Genomic DNA, 15,511 nt, shown 5'->3' with positions numbered 1-15,511 from the left:
TTTTTCTCTAAAAAAATGTGCTCTTAGTAATCCTAAAACAATCCCAAACAAAACCCAACCAACCAAAAAATTAACTTAAAATGGTTGGTTCTGCAGATAAGCAGGTCATGTTCCTGTATATCCCTTCCTAGCCATGCTCCTGCCTCCTACAGACAGAATTCTGTATGAAAGGATAGGGCTCCAATCTTCCATTTCTTTAGAACATTGCTCAGCAAAATGTATATTTTAATTGCTTTAGCTTAGTTGAGTATTTTTACTTTTCTCTCTGTACCTTTCCTGCTGCTGTTTCTGCCCCATTCACTAGATCTCCTTTTCAAGTGTGTTTGAGATGTTGATTGTTTTTTAGTGTTTAATAGTGTTAATACTAATCCAGTTGTAGCCAGGTGGGTTTTGTTTGCATGGTCATCCAGCTTTTTCTTTTTAGTTTTGCAGTTACTGAAAAAGCCCCAAGTTTTGTTTCTACCCTGCTTTCTAACACTGTGAGAACAGTTCCATGCTCCATGACAGTGTAATGGTTTTCTTCAGCTTCTTTTGTCTTGGTCAATGCCTGACTTGTTCCCATTTTCAAATCTGTCTTTTGTTTTTTCCTCACAATGTTGATTCCTTGTTTCCCTAATCCTGTGCCAGGTGATACCTGTCTAAACAAATGTTGTTCCATAGCAATTTTTACCCTTAGTTCCTTCAAGACTGTCTTTTTCACACTGTTCTTTCTGCTAAAGAATGTGTTGCTTCTCATTCCATGTTATATCCTATGTTCCCATAGCCACCTGTTTTGGATTTTCCATCATTTGTTCATTCTCACCGTGCCAGGGTCCTTCTCTGCTCGTGTAGGAGGCCTCACAGCAAAATTCACAAAACCAAAAGAATCAAATAGCCTTGTTGCTTTTTCTCCCCCTTGACTGGTGCATATAAGACTTCTTCATTTGGGAATTGCTTGTATTTTACTATAGAGTGGAATTTGGTTCAAGATGTTTAGTTTTATTTTCTTACGAAAATTTCACTCAGACTGCCAGGAAAGCTGCAGTGAGTATTTTATGGAATGTCTCCCCTTGTCTTGAGTTTCCCATTCAACCTTCTTAGTTCCTTTTCCTAAATTAATAGCTTTCTATTTGGCTGGTTCATTTACTTTTAAAAATGCATTTAATGTATTTCCATTTCTAGTGTTTAAAACACAGAGTAGATGTCCTGGTTTCAGTTTGTTAAACCACAACAGTACATTTACTCTGCTGTCTCTGGTATAATTCTGGATCCCTGCCCTGGGGCAATTCTAATTAGTACCACATCTCATAAATCAGACCAAACATCTCTGCCATGGGTCCCATGTATTCAAAGAGAATCTTTAATGCTTGCAAAGCCATGCAATACTTGCTCCTGTTTCAATTAAACCTGACTCAGTATGTTTTTGAGTACTCTGAGTATATATTGTAGAATGTGGTTTTTAAGTTGCATTCTCATTTCTCAAATGAAAAGTTTGATGCCTGAAATTGTTCCATTTCTTACATGTCAGTTTGATTCTTCAAAGCCTGAGAGTACATAGATTTAAAAATATAGAAATTTTGCTTAGGAGAAAATTCCTTTAACCTTAAGTGTGTTAATATATATTTCTATACTGCAAACCAGTTCTTTTTTAAAGCATTATAATACTCGTTCCATCTAACTCCTTACCTGCTCTTTCTTTTGCTTTCTCGGGGTTCCTTTCAATTAATTGCCTGGTATGTGAATGGTGAGTGTGGGTTTTGGGATCATCAGTCGTACGTTGTCTGCCAGGACAGGAGTGCATCCTGTCACAGTCCTGTTGCAGTCAAGTGCTCCCTACAGCACATCCCCATTGTTTGCCAAAGCCACTTGGCCTTGCCTAAGGAGCAGCTTCTGTCTCACTGTCCAGTACAATGCACAGAACTAAATCCTGGGGTGGTTTTGTTAAGCTTTTACCTTCTTTCCACGTGTATTTAAGGGACTCTCATGGACAATGCAAGCTGTAAACTTGGGAGTAGTTTTTAATAACAACACAATCCATTGCAGCATCCCTGATGGATCACAGTCTGTATTTCATGTACCTGCAGCAGTGTGTGTTCACAGACACCTCACAGGCAAGGCACATGCAGCAGCGTGTGTAGTCAGAAAGGTTTTTGTGTGCCCAAATCAATGCTGCCAGGTTTGGGATGGAGTGCCAGACTGCCTTCTGTGCTAGTGGCATTGTCCTTGAGGTGTGTGTGGGTGCATCTGCAGCAGCAGCACAGTTTGCTTGTCTCTTGTTTAGCCCAGATGGTTGGACACTGTTTATCCAGACTGCAGCTCAGTCAGTCCTGAGAGTGCATAAACAGTGTTGGGGGGTGGGTCTGTGTTCCTTCTGGGATGCTGCCTGACACTTGCATGGTATGTATACAAGTTAAGGGGGGTGGGTCTTAATTCAAAGCTCTGTTTTTAACATGGATATTCCAGAATGTGAATTCTGAACTCCTACGCACATATACGTATACATTCATGTGTCATGGCATTTGGACTCGAGTGCTTGCTCATCTCTCACTGTTTGGGGAAAAGCTCAGAATCCCTGTCATGGTCTAAACATGGCACTGTATCAAATAAGTTTGTAAAAGCCTAGGGCTTAAGGGAAAAAAATTGCTCTCCTCCCTGCAATATTTTATTTTATTTAGTTTCATTATATCTGCTTGTTAGGTACGCCTTGTACATATTACTGTGATTTTTAGCATTTGGGGGTGGGGGCAAAGCTCATGTAGCACAGTAGGCTCAGACCACTTGATTTAACACTTAAAAGAATAAGGTTTCCTTAGCTCTTAAAATCATTAACACAGTTTACGTGTATCTGCTGAATATTGCCAATGTTTTGTGAGCAGTGTCCGACATAAAATATTTTATACGTGTTCCTCCCTAACAGGCTGGAAAGCTGAAGGATGGTGCTCGTTCTGTGACCAGAACGATCCAAAATAACTTTTTTGATAGCTCCAAGCAGGAGGCCATTGATGTTTTATTATTGGGAAATACCCTAAATAGTGATTTAGCAGATAAAGCACGGGCTCTCTTAACCACCAGCAGTTTACGCGGTATGTGTCTTTCAGGATTTTAATCTCTGATAACTATTTGGTGTAAGAAAGCTGTATAGAATTTTTCAAAGCACTGTTGGAAAGTATAAATGCTATTTTATGTTCTTGACTTATTAAAAAATGCAAGTTATTTCTGCTTTACTAATAATGCGAAACTAACGTGCTGCAGAAATTGCTTTACCTGTGTAAGATTTGTGGGTGAAGTTCTGCATCAAAACCAGAGAGATTTCAATAAGAAACTCTGCTTGTGCAGAGCAGCCATGTGAGTCTCGGGGGTTTGGTACCAGGAAGGTGGCTCCCCTCATGAGAGCAGGGTGCTGAACCAGCATCCTGCATCCCCAGAGAGGGATAGCCTTCATGGTCCCCAGGGCTGCAATCAGTCCCATCTCCTGCAGGTCTGGTGGGCAAGGAAATAGTGGGTCAGTCAGAGCTGTGTTCAGTCCCCTCCTAGCACATCAAAAATACAGAAGGAACTTGAATTTCAGTCTTCCTTCCAAGAGCCCAGGTAATAATGTTCTGGGTTGCTGCAGATTTTTAGGGATTAATAACCTTCTGAAATTTTCTTTTTTTTTTTTTTTTTCCTTCTCCCAGACACACTTTAACCTAGAATGAGAAAAAATATATCAAAGCTTCAGTGCAAATCTGTGGCTCAAGGAGAAAATCGTTGCCCAGTTGTAGCCTTCATCTCGAGGGTCCACATCTTCATCCGATGTGGAGTCCAAGGGAGTGGTTTTGTCCCATTTGTTTAGCACAAGGTTTCATGTTATTGTGATTTATATCTGAAACCTGCTAAATTGGCCTCACCTCAAAATTAGTTCAAATTAGTTTTCATTTCTTCTCAGTTTTTCTGGGTATACAAGCTGTTCTTTCCATATCTGCAGCTCCTGACAGCTGAGGAACATTAATCTCTGTTCCCTGAAATCTCTCTGCATCCTCTGCTAGGTGGCAAGGTAACCAGTGGGGTACTTCAACATGTGTGAATCCATTATTAATAAAGGAGGAGAAGAGAATTTGCTTATCTTATTGTGAAACTTGGTAGATTTTGCAGCATAAAACATGTGGTTTGACTGATGTAGATGGCTATGTATAATAAATTGTGTATTAACAGCATGTTTTCTCACACATTACTGGAAAATCCTAAAAAGCAATGACTTATTTGACTAATCTTTTCTTGTTTCCTTTTTACTGCATCCATAGTTTCAGAGCAATCATTACAATCAGGTATAGTATAGTACAAAAATAAGCTGTAAATACCTGACCAACTCTTGTTGTCCTCTGGCTTTTCTTGTGTCTGTTTGTGTTTTATTTGGCTATGGGCTCACATTTTCCTGGTGGTGTTTGGATCTGGCATTCCTGTGCCCTAACATCCTTTAATACAAGAAAAGTGAGACTGTAAGAGGTGAAAAATGTTGCAGTTGAACTTGGGTACGAGCTAGGAAACATGGTAACCTATTCACTGGAGTTTATTTTTGCACATGCTCTGGTTGTAAAGGAATTTTCCTTTTTCTCTGATTTGGAGGCTTCTGTACTTTGCTTTGTTGGGATAAGAGGTGAAATTCTTCAGTACAACTTGTATGTTCATCTTATTTGCTGGTAGAAGGCTCCACATACTCGTGTTCTTGCAGGAAACTTGTCAGCTGCACAACACTTCATGTTCTTGTTCCTAGAAACCATTGTTTAAAATAAAATGTTCCTAATGCTCTTCTATTCAGATTTTACAGTGTGTTGAGCAAATTTGAGTGGCCTTTACATTTGCCAGCTTTGTGTGTTTTACTCTACCCACTTAACTCTTCGTGAGTATCTAAAGAACGAAATCTGAGTCACAAGTAATGTATGTCTGAAATGAAGTGATTCATTTTGTCAGTGTAACCAGGTGCTTATTGGAATGGCTGGTCACACTGTCATCTGATGGTATTACCTCCTAGCTTAGAACCCTGGAAGGAGATCCAACTATTTTTATATATTTATAAATTATTATTATTATTGTTTAAGTCCTAGTTTTACTATTTATTGGAATGTCTATTTTTAAGAGTTATAAATGAACTTTTTTTAGCATTGCAGGATTTCACCTGGGAACGAATTGCATGTGTTGAAATATTCCTACAGGAATTTGGATGTTGCAGTAAAACAGTGCCATCAAGTTCCAGCAGTTCCACTCAGTTGCACAGAGTATCCCAAAGAGAACTTTAAATTAACACTCATTTGTAGAACTGATTTCCCAGTTTGCTTGCCCAGTAACAGCAGCAAAGTATTTTTGCTGCAAATAACAGAAAATGCAACTGGTTTTATTTCTGATGTTGTAGATTGAAGCACAATTTTGCTGAAAAGATAAGTAGCTAGAAATGGGTAGGAAAATCAGTCTCAGGAGCTCTGAAAAGTACTTGGTTCACTCGATGTTTTGGAAAGCAGTAGAAATTTTTATTTTTAATTACTCTAATTTATAAAATGAGTCATTCTACAATTTAGGAAGACTGCTAGTGTCAAGATACAAATTTTTTGTTTGTAATAAGCTTGTTATCAGTTCACTTCTAAAGTTAGAATCTAACCTGGTAAGGCTTTTCACATTAGGGTCTCATAACTGCATCAGCAGTTAAATAGGCAATAATGATATTTTGCACCTTTTCTCAAAAGCTGCTCAGTAGCAACTGAATGCTTTGGGGTCACTACAATGAAGCTTTAATCCAGTAAATTTTCCAAAGCAAAAGATGGAAGCTGAGAGGAGGAAGGTCCAAGCTGTGCCCTTAGACTTGCTCAGAGTGCTGCAGCAGCTCATCTCTGCAGGCCTGCACAGCTGCCTACGCTGCTCTTTGGGCTCCTGGGCTTCAGCAGCCCTTGGGATGATTTGGGGTTTTGGATTTGTTGTGGCTGCAGCAGTTCCTGGGATTGTTTCCCTTCGGTACTGAGGGCTGGGGTAGCTCCTGTCTTCCCCCCATCTGTGGCCTTTTGGGCATGTGCTGGACTTGAGGCTGGAGTCACCTGGGGTGTGGGTCAGAGCACACCTGGGATTTGGCTCTCCTGGAGGACCCAAGTGTCCTGTTGGCTCCTTGCTGTTTTCTAGACTTCATTGTCTTTTCTGTGTGCTTGGCCCATTTATGGATGTCTGATTTGTTCAGCAGGGAAAACATTCACAGCCAACAAACACAATATATTTTCTTCTCTTGCTTCCAGTTTTTTCAAACCCAGTAGGAATAGAGAGTACCTGATTTTTGTTTTAACCAGGTGGCCAAAGAATAACTGAAAAGACAGCAGCTCAACAATCATCTTATTTGGGGAATTAAAATAAAAACGTTGCTCCCAGTAACTCACTTACTTTGCAAGACAGCAACTAGTGAAGGGGAGAATTCCATCTGATATTGTTTATATCATTCTTTTGAAGTCTGATAACCATGACAACATTCAAAATAGGTAAATTAATGTAACTTAGGTGAAGTTCCTGACCAATGAATCAGCTTTTTTCTTTGTTTCTCACAATATCCTTTACAGATGAGTCATTCCTCTCTTCATCTGGCACATAAAAACAAGACACAGGGAAAGGCTGATGGGACAGAAAAATGAGTTTAATTATTTTGAATCCCAGCCTGCTGTCCTCACTAAAGTAACTCTTTAGGAATTCAACTGACTTAAAAATGATTTAGATTTGTGGCTTAAATAGATGTACTCTGATATGATATGATGAAATAATGTACCTTCTCTGTTTTAGTACTTGTAGTGTATCAGCAAATTTTACACTTCCAGAAAATAAGTAATATATCTGCATATTGGTTCTGTAATGGAGATTGGATTTCATAAATTTCATGTGGAAGTGAGGTAGATATCCTTGTTGATATGTATGAAAAGCAATGGTTTCTTTAGAGTCACAGATGAGATGAAAGAACAGCAGATATTTATAAAACATGGAAATTGTTTCCTTCATATAGTGTTTCTCTGTATATAATTTTGAACAAATTGCTGCTGTTTTTCAGTCAGTGTCTTACCCACACAAGTAATGTGTCTCTAAGGGTACTTTTCCCTGGGAAAGCATTCCCTGGGCTTTCACAGTTTAACTTTGGCTGTGCACGTGCATTGGGAAGATGTCACTGCCAAGTTTTCTGAAACACTTGCTATAAAAGTAATATCTTCTCCAATGTTTTTGCAGCATCTGTGAAAGTACTGAAGAGCATGTGTGAGAACTTCTATAAGTATGCAAAACCGAAAAAGATCCGAGTCTGTGTTGGGACATGGAACGTCAATGGGGGGAAGCAGTTTCGAAGTATTGCCTTCAGAAATCAAACCCTCACTGACTGGCTTTTGGATGCACCAAAGTTAGCTGGGATCCATGAATTCCAAGGTAGGATTTGTATTCTGTCATGACTTTTTCTAGAACTATTGATTTTTCTAAACAAACATAGGAAAAGGTATAACAGAAGTGTAGAACTGTGTGGGAAGGGACTGTAAAGATCCAGTGCCACCCCTGCCATGGGCAGGGACACCTTCCCCTGTCCCAGGCTGCTCGAAGCTTCAGTGTCCAGCCTGGCTTGGACACTGCCAGGGATCCAGGGCAGCCACAGCTGCTCTGGGCCCCTGTGCCAGGACCTGCCCACCCTGCCGGGGAACAATTTCTTTTCAAGTATGGAATTTCTTTCTTAAAATGAATATACATATATACATCTGAGGTCTTGGTTCTTAGGTGAATTAGAAATGGGAAGTAACTTTTTCCCTTTTTACCTCAAGATCGCAAAAACAAACCCGTGGACATATTTGCCATTGGATTTGAAGAGATGGTGGAGTTAAATGCAGGAAACATCGTGAATGCCAGGTGGGTGATCCAATCCACACAGTACTAGTTTGGGCGATAATCACCTTTTTCAAGTCATATGTTCTTTAAAATTTTGCTTTCTCCAGTCCTTCCCTGTGTTCTTCAGTTTCTGTGTCTTGTATTGCTGGGAACAGCAAATCCTGTAAAAATATTTCCAAAAGTATGTGGTGTTGTATGCTTTTATACAGATTACAGCCTGTAGCATAAAGGAAGGCTTCCTTCCATACTCAGTTTTCACTGCTATTCCATGTATTGCACAGATATATTACTGTGGAGTTGAGATTTTTTCTCTCCTAGCAAACTGGGTTATGGAAATGCATTTTTCCCAGTCGTGGGTGATACCAGTGATAAATGTGTGTACAGTCCCAGGACCATATTCCCATTGTTTTCTCTGCCTGCTTTGCATGTTTCCTGGTGTTGGGAAAGGTTGAACTCATTGGAAATAGCACCTAAAGCCTATAGTGCTGTGACCTTTGTGCAGATTTTGTCATCCACTAATTTCACCCTAGGTGTGAAACTACCCTAGGTGTAGTTAATACTGTTTCCAGGCCTGGTATTTTTCATTCCTATCTGGTGCTAGCTCTGAAAATCATAGTCTGTTAGGTTTCATTTTGATCTGAGATTGTGGACAGCTGTTTTCCAATATTGACTGAGCTCTAGGCTAGGAAGTAACTCTTCAAAACAATTCTTAGGTTTTTCTCCTCTAGTCTAGGCTCATAAGTACAGTAAAGATAGCTGTGGCTCCTAAAGTTGTCTGTGGTGTTGGGAAAAGGTTTACAGCCTCTAGGCTTAGTGGAGGTTCTTGGATGCAGTTTAGTCAGCTCAGTCACCAGCTAGAAATGTGCTCAGTTTGGTTTATTTCCAACCTGGTGTTTTGAATCTTGCCACCAGCACCACGAATCAGAAGCTCTGGGCTGCTGAGCTGCAGAAGACCATCTCCAGAGATTACAAGTACGTGCTGCTGGCTTCAGAGCAGCTGGTGGGTGTGTGCCTCTTCGTGTTCATCAGGCCCCAGCACGCTCCCTTCATCAGGTCAGTGAGTACAACCGGCTCCAGCTTGGGTCACCTTCCCTTGCCTTGTGCTGGAAGGTAACACCCCAACATCCTCAGCCCTGTGGGGCTCTGAAAGGGCTGTTCCACCTTCTGGTGAAGTAGTTGATGAAGTTGTTTTATCTGAGCTTTTGGATGCCTCATTGGTCACCCAGGGAGCTTGGTAAGCGGAGGTTTTATCTTGTTACTGCTCGGTGGCTGTTGGAACTGTATAAAACTAACCCTGTGGCTGGGAGGACAGTGTGTCCCTCTCAGAGCTGTCTGTGTGTTCCTGGAAGGTTTCATAGCTGTTTTGCTTTTTCAGGGATGTTGCTGTTGATACTGTCAAGACTGGCATGGGAGGAGCCACTGGGAACAAAGGTGCCGTGGCCATTCGGATGCTGTTTCACACCTCCAGCCTTTGCTTTGTGTGCAGTCATTTTGCTGCAGGCCAATCCCAAGTCAAGGAGAGAAATGAAGACTTTGTAGAAATATCTCGAAAGCTTGGCTTTCCCATGGTAAGCATGGTGTTCAAATTCCATAGCAAATCAAAGTGAAACCCGTGGAGCTCCAGGAGTGTCATCCCAAAGCTCCATTTGCATTTTTCCCCCTCCCCAGTTTCCTGTGGAAGTCAGATTTCCTTGGGCTAGAGATCTCAGGGATAATAGAGTTCCCACAATGTTTATTGAAATAGAAGGCTGCAGAAAGCACAGACCTTGCCAGTGCCATGATGGAAGCGATGAAATGTGAGTTCACTTGCATTCAGAATTGAGGACCTAGCACAGGAAATAGACCTTGTAGGTCCCTGAGATGCAGTGGAATTTTCATAGGCACAGGAGACAATCACCTATGAGAAAAAAATCCCTGCAAAATAGCACTGTTCTCAGCACACAGCAATGATCCTATACCATGTTCTCATAAACAAGTGCCATGTTCTCATTATCAAGCACCAAGCTGAAAATGTTATCAGGACAATGAAATGCTTCCTTGTGACTTAAAGCTGTTTTCAGTTTTGTCATCAGACTGTAATTCGTTAATTTCTGTGGCACTGTGCAGGAGTCTTACATCTTATTTTACAAGGGGTTTTTATCTTCTAAATTTGTGCCTATTGTCATGTTTCAGTTTTCCTAGTAAGTTCTATATCCAACAGTTTCCTAAAAGCTACTTCTTCAGTCTGCCAGTGTATCTACTTGGTTTTACCTCTGGACAGTGGAAAAATCAAAATAAAGGGGGAAGTAAAAGTCCTCACTCTAAACTCTGGGCTTTGTATAAGCTAATAAAGCCCTTATGTTTCTCTCTAGTGATGAAAGTCAGATGTAACTGGAAAGTCCTCAATTAAATCTGAATGATAAAGCTCTGGATTTGCAGTTTGTCAGGAGACTGTGCCACAAAGTCCCGGGAGGTGTTTTGTTCTCCTCTGACACAGGCAGCAGCCATTGCCTTTGAGCAGACTTCTAAAACAGGAATAGGAAGATGAGGAGTTTTAGAATCCAATTCAGTTGATTTGTGTTTCTTTTGAAATGGAAACTCCACAGGAAATGTTCCTTCTCTCGTGTTCCATGTGCAAACACCACACTGTGTGTTGATGGTGTTGTTCTAACCACACGGGCACTAAACACTGGGATGTGTGTCAGTTGTCTCCACCACTCAGAAATTACAGATATTTCACAGCTAAGGACTGAATTTCTGAACCTGGAAGGAGTACATTTGTCCCTCAGCTGTTTTTAACACCAGTGTGTGTTGCTGTTTTGCAGGGAAGGATGCTGTTTTCCCATGACTATATTTTTTGGTGTGGGGACTTCAATTATCGAATAGATTTGCCCAATGAAGAGGTGAAGGACCTGATACGACAACAGAACTGGGATCCCCTCATAGCAGGAGACCAGCTTATCAATCAAAAAAACTCTGGACAGGTGTGTTTAAACCTCACCATACTTGAAAATTTTTCAGGTTTTTTACTGGCTTTAACAATTCTGTGATGCTTCTGTGAATCTGCATACTCAGTAAGGAGTTTGCTAATTATAATATTTTTCTTTTTGTCAGATGTAACTATTTCAAAAGAATATTTGTAATGTTTGGTAATGTTACTGCTTAGTTAAATTGTAATAGGTTTAATGCTGTTACTGTTGGGAAAAGGAGTAGTCCAAATGGCAACATTTTATTTGTAAGGAAAACACAGAATAACAAAGTCTGAAGAAAGCTACATTTTTTAGATTTGTGGGGTTTCTTGTTCTCTCTTTGCAGCTCTGTGTGGGAAGGCTGGGTATGGTAAAAAGAGACAATCTTCTGTTGTTGGTTCTGCCTGCTCACCAGCACTTTGATCACGAGCAGCTCTTTCACTGATTCAGAGTTCCCTTCCATTTGTGCTGCTATCCTGCTCACCAGAACAGGAGGCAGAACACTGGATATTTTTAGTCTCTCCATTTCTTTAACAGCTGTTTGCTAGAGAAAGCAAGATGTACATTCTCATGGGCAACCAGCATTGATTGTTAAATGGATCAAAACATGATGTGCAGAGGTTTTGGACATGTGTAGAGGTTTAGAAACATGTCCAGCAGTTATGGAGCTGGAGAGGTCTATAGAAACTGCAGAATGTGACAAGGACTCCTGGCTGGGGGAGCAGGAGCAGCATTCCACTGCTGGGGTGATATTCCATGATTCAGAAGCTGCTGGCTGGGTACCAGCCCTGTCCCTAGGGGAGCTCCAGGGCTGTGGCAGCCTCACCTCTGTACCTGCTGCTCAGGAAAGGTGTTTACACAGCAGCTTGCTCCATGGAAGTGGGTTAGAAAACGATTTCTGAAGGCAAACAGATTGTCTCAGAAGTTGTGTAACTTCCAGCATTCTGACATTGATCTTCTGACATTGACTTTTACTGGATTTCAGACTGTGTTTCCAACAAAAAAAGCAGGTCAACCTGTCACTTGATGCAGATTTGACTGCAAGATCCAAGTTAGATTTCTCTTTTATACATCTCTGAAGTGGAGGAAAGATGCCCATAGAAGGTTGAACTTAAGAATAGAGCTGAGTTACTGAAGGGTTTTATCTTGTGTCCAGTTCAAACACTTAATGAGTGAGAGGCTCACTTTGAATGCGTTGAATGTATTAAGGACTTGGGTTTGTTTTGTTTTTTATTTTTTAAAATCCTATTTATTTGAGGGGGCATCTTGTGTCAGCTTTTCCCTGTAAATGTTCAAGATGAGGTTGGATGGCACCCTGAGCAGCCTGGCCTAGTGAATGGCATCCTTGCCCATAGCAAGGGGCTGGAACTGGGGGATCTTTAGGTCCCTTCCAACCCAAACCAGTGTGTGTCTGAATTTGTGAGGACATTTGGCATGTTCGGGTGGATAAAATGTAAACCTGAATTCCCAACTTTTGCTGGCACAGGAACAACTGAGCACCAGATTAAAATGTTGTGTTGCAGCATCAGTGTTCTGGGTGACCTCCAGCTGGTCATGACATTGAAGGAACAGTTGGTTCTTCAGAAACCTAGGCTTAAAGATGTAGCTGCTGACATACTTATGTTCATTGATGATTGTCTGGGTCACTATTTAGCCATAATGTCAAATGTTTTCAGCAGACAAAATGTGGAGAGGAATCCATTTTAACAAATAACAGGTTGTTTTGTTTTATTCAGAGGTATTTATACGTGTTGTGGGTGTTGGTATCGACAAGTCTCATTTGTTTTGAGCTGTTTCCCATCTGTTTTGTTTTTTTACAGATTTTTAGGGGATTTCTGGAAGGGAAGATCAATTTTGCCCCTACATACAAATATGATCTGTTCTCTGACGACTACGACACCAGTGAGAAGTGCCGCACGCCGGCGTGGACAGACCGGATCCTCTGGAGGAGGAGGAAATGGCCCTTTGACCGATCAGGTGTGAGGGTTTCCTTCACTGTCTACAATGGTCTTTAGGTGACTTAGAGGATCTGTGTAGTGATGTTCCCAGTGCCGCTGAGCTCCTGTTCCTGGCTTGGTGGGAGCCAGAACACTCGTAACAGACCTTCAATAAACACAGACCGAAAAAAGGGCTGTGAATCAGATCCCAGTTCTGACATTTGAGGAGTGGAAAAGGAACTTGGGGGGAAGGGGGGGAAAGGGTGTCTGTCTGACACTCAGATTTACTTTCTGTGTTTTTTCTTTTTACAAATAGCACATCTTTACAGTCACTGTATTTTTCCTCTTTTGTTTTCGTTGCTGATTGTAGCTGAGGACCTGGATCTCCTGAATGCAAGTTTTCACAGTGACACTAATGTCCCTTATACATGGAATCCTGGCACTTTGTTGCACTATGGAAGAGCAGAGCTGAAAACGTCTGATCACAGGTTCCTGTTGAATTTTATACATTACTTCCTAAGACTTAGTATTCATGCTGTGTAATTTGTTGCTCAGATGCTCTGCTGACTGGATTTTCTTGTCTGTTTTTTCCAAGGCCTGTGGTTGCACTGATTGACATTGACATATTTGAAATTGAAGCAGAAGAGAGACAAAAAGTGTACAAGGAGGTGATTGCAATGCAAGGACCACCTGATGGTACTGTGATGGTCTCCATCAGAAGTTCTTCAGCAGAAGAAAACTATTTTGATGATAACTTGATTGATGATCTTCTTCAAAAATTTGCAAGCTATGGTGAAGTTATACTTATAAGGTTAAAACCAAAACTTCTTATTTTAATCTCATATAATTGTGGAATTGTTTGGGTTGAAAGGGATCTTCCTGTCCCACTTGCTGCCATGGGGACACCTTCCACTGTCCCAGGGTGCTCCAACCTGGCCTTGGACATTTCCAGGGATTCACAGCTCCTCTGGGCACCCTGTGCCAGGGCCTGCCCACCTCTCAGGGAACAATTTCCCACAGTATCCCATGTTACCTTCTTGCAGTGAGAAGCCATTTCCCCCTTGTCCTATCTAGACTTGGACCTGCTGGAGCAAGTCCAAAATTCATTATTCCCACCAGTTTCCTGAATGAAGTTATTTCCTTAGCTAACTTTTCAGTTAGGATCTGTTTAATTTTTAACATTTGAATTTCAACTTAAATGTCTTTAGAATTCATTTTACATACCTATATGTGTCTCAGTTTTCAGACATGATTTTTCCAGATACTTTTATTTTTGGGATTTTTATAAAAATTTTGTGTTCTAGAATTAGGTTAGTAGTTTTAAACTAACTGAAAATGAGGATGTTGCATTTTCACTAGACTGGGAATTGTGCTATTAAGTGTTGTGGTATTTTTCTGGTTATTGTTTCCAATTAACTTGCAGGTTTGTGGAAGACAAGATGTGGGTAACATTTTTGGAAGGAAGCTCTGCTCTCAATGTTATGAATTTGAATGGTATTGAGGTAATGTAAAAAGGACTGCACACTTGTATAGCAAGAGAAAATAAAATCCAGCTTTTTAAAATGTTCTTGAGTGGGTTGGATTTTTTGTCTCTTGATTCTTACAAGTTTTTCTCTTCCATCCTAGATGGTTGCATCTTCTTTTTTTTTTTTTTCCTTTTGGTGACCACATACCAGTGTGTTGAGTTTCAACAAGTATCAAACTTTATTTTTAGGAGGAGTATTATTAGAGAAATGAGTATCTCCTACTGAGAGGTATCTTCATCAAATGAGAGGATTGGGATTTTTTTATGATTTAAAAAGCAGTGTTTAGGTTCCTGTTTAAAATCTTCATAGCCTGCAGTTATTATAAATTTATCACTTCTGTACTACAAACTCTGAAAACTCAAAATTTGAGCTTGCATTGACTTCTATGGGTTCAGTATTTAGTCTTTGTGAAAATATTACTTCTGACATTCAAACTTTTGCTGGCCTGTGGCTGTTAAGGCTTAGAATGTGTGATGTTTACAGATGAATCCTTGGATCTGCTCCGATGTCCCTGGCACTTCAGACAGGAAAGGGGCTCTGAGTAGAATGGCGTTTTGCAGAATGAGGACCTGCTCTGTGCCAACCTCTACAAAATGACTTTATGTAGTTTATAAACAAGTCTATTTTTCTTTTTAAAAATTGTGCTTCTGTCAGAGTAAAGGAACCTGAAGCTTCCTGATTAACTGAAAAGGAGAACTGCTTGAGATCAGTTGCTAGGTTTTCTACAAAAAAAAAAATTAAATGGTTGTAAGGGACAGTTTAAATTACATAAATGTAGTTACTTATCAAAATGAAGTTAAAATCAGAATTATTTTTGTTTAGTTGCAGAAATTCCAATAACCTTATTTGTGATACTCCAGGATTTTTTTTTTTTTGTTTTTAAATCTAAAATGCTGAGCTTTAATATTCCTACTCTTAATGACTTCTGTTTTCTCCATACCTTTTTTGGCAATTCAGCTACAAGGAAGGATTATAGAAATCAACTTGAAAAATCCAGATTGGATCAAAAGTTTGGAAGATGAAATGAATCTAGAGAAGATTAATATTGGGCTGCCTTCATCGACAAGCTCCACTTTGCTTTGTGAAGATGCTGAGGTTACTGCAGACTATGATATGGAAGGTTTGTTGAGATGAAGTATTCCTTACTTTGAAATGCTCAGTGCTAAATAATGTTAATTTCATGGATATGCAAATACATAGCAAGTTTATGCCCTTCTAGAACAGATTAGAAATCACATTATTTCCAACAGTATCTTGACAATCT

General features: G+C 40.2%; 1 protein-coding gene across 11 annotated transcripts in view; it reads left to right on the top strand.

Annotated features, from left to right (window-relative positions):
• Positions 1 to 15,511, top strand: part of SYNJ1 (synaptojanin 1) — a 48,490-nt gene that overhangs the window by 17,508 nt on the left and 15,471 nt on the right. For 8 of the 11 annotated variants that reach the window (XM_033084386.1, XM_033084380.1, XM_033084379.1 and 5 more), the window contains exons 12-23: positions 2,897 to 3,062; positions 4,260 to 4,283; positions 7,198 to 7,389; positions 7,773 to 7,857; positions 8,749 to 8,889; positions 9,212 to 9,404; positions 10,641 to 10,799; positions 12,605 to 12,761; positions 13,092 to 13,209; positions 13,317 to 13,532; positions 14,145 to 14,223; positions 15,205 to 15,367. In XM_033084386.1, coding sequence (XP_032940277.1) covers positions 2,897 to 3,062; positions 4,260 to 4,283; positions 7,198 to 7,389; positions 7,773 to 7,857; positions 8,749 to 8,889; positions 9,212 to 9,404; positions 10,641 to 10,799; positions 12,605 to 12,761; positions 13,092 to 13,209; positions 13,317 to 13,532; positions 14,145 to 14,223; positions 15,205 to 15,367 — 1,693 coding nt within the window. The remainder of the gene's footprint in view (positions 1 to 2,896; positions 3,063 to 4,259; positions 4,284 to 7,197; positions 7,390 to 7,772; positions 7,858 to 8,748; positions 8,890 to 9,211; positions 9,405 to 10,640; positions 10,800 to 12,604; positions 12,762 to 13,091; positions 13,210 to 13,316; positions 13,533 to 14,144; positions 14,224 to 15,204; positions 15,368 to 15,511) is intronic. The other 3 variants (XM_033084392.1, XM_033084373.1, XM_033084375.1) reach the window with 2 other exon arrangements.

This window comes from Catharus ustulatus, chromosome 2 (genome assembly GCF_009819885.2).
Source record: "Catharus ustulatus isolate bCatUst1 chromosome 2, bCatUst1.pri.v2, whole genome shotgun sequence".
In the NCBI taxonomy this organism is placed as follows: Eukaryota; Metazoa; Chordata; class Aves; order Passeriformes; family Turdidae; genus Catharus; species Catharus ustulatus.
This window is presented reverse-complemented; position numbering and strand designations above follow the sequence as displayed.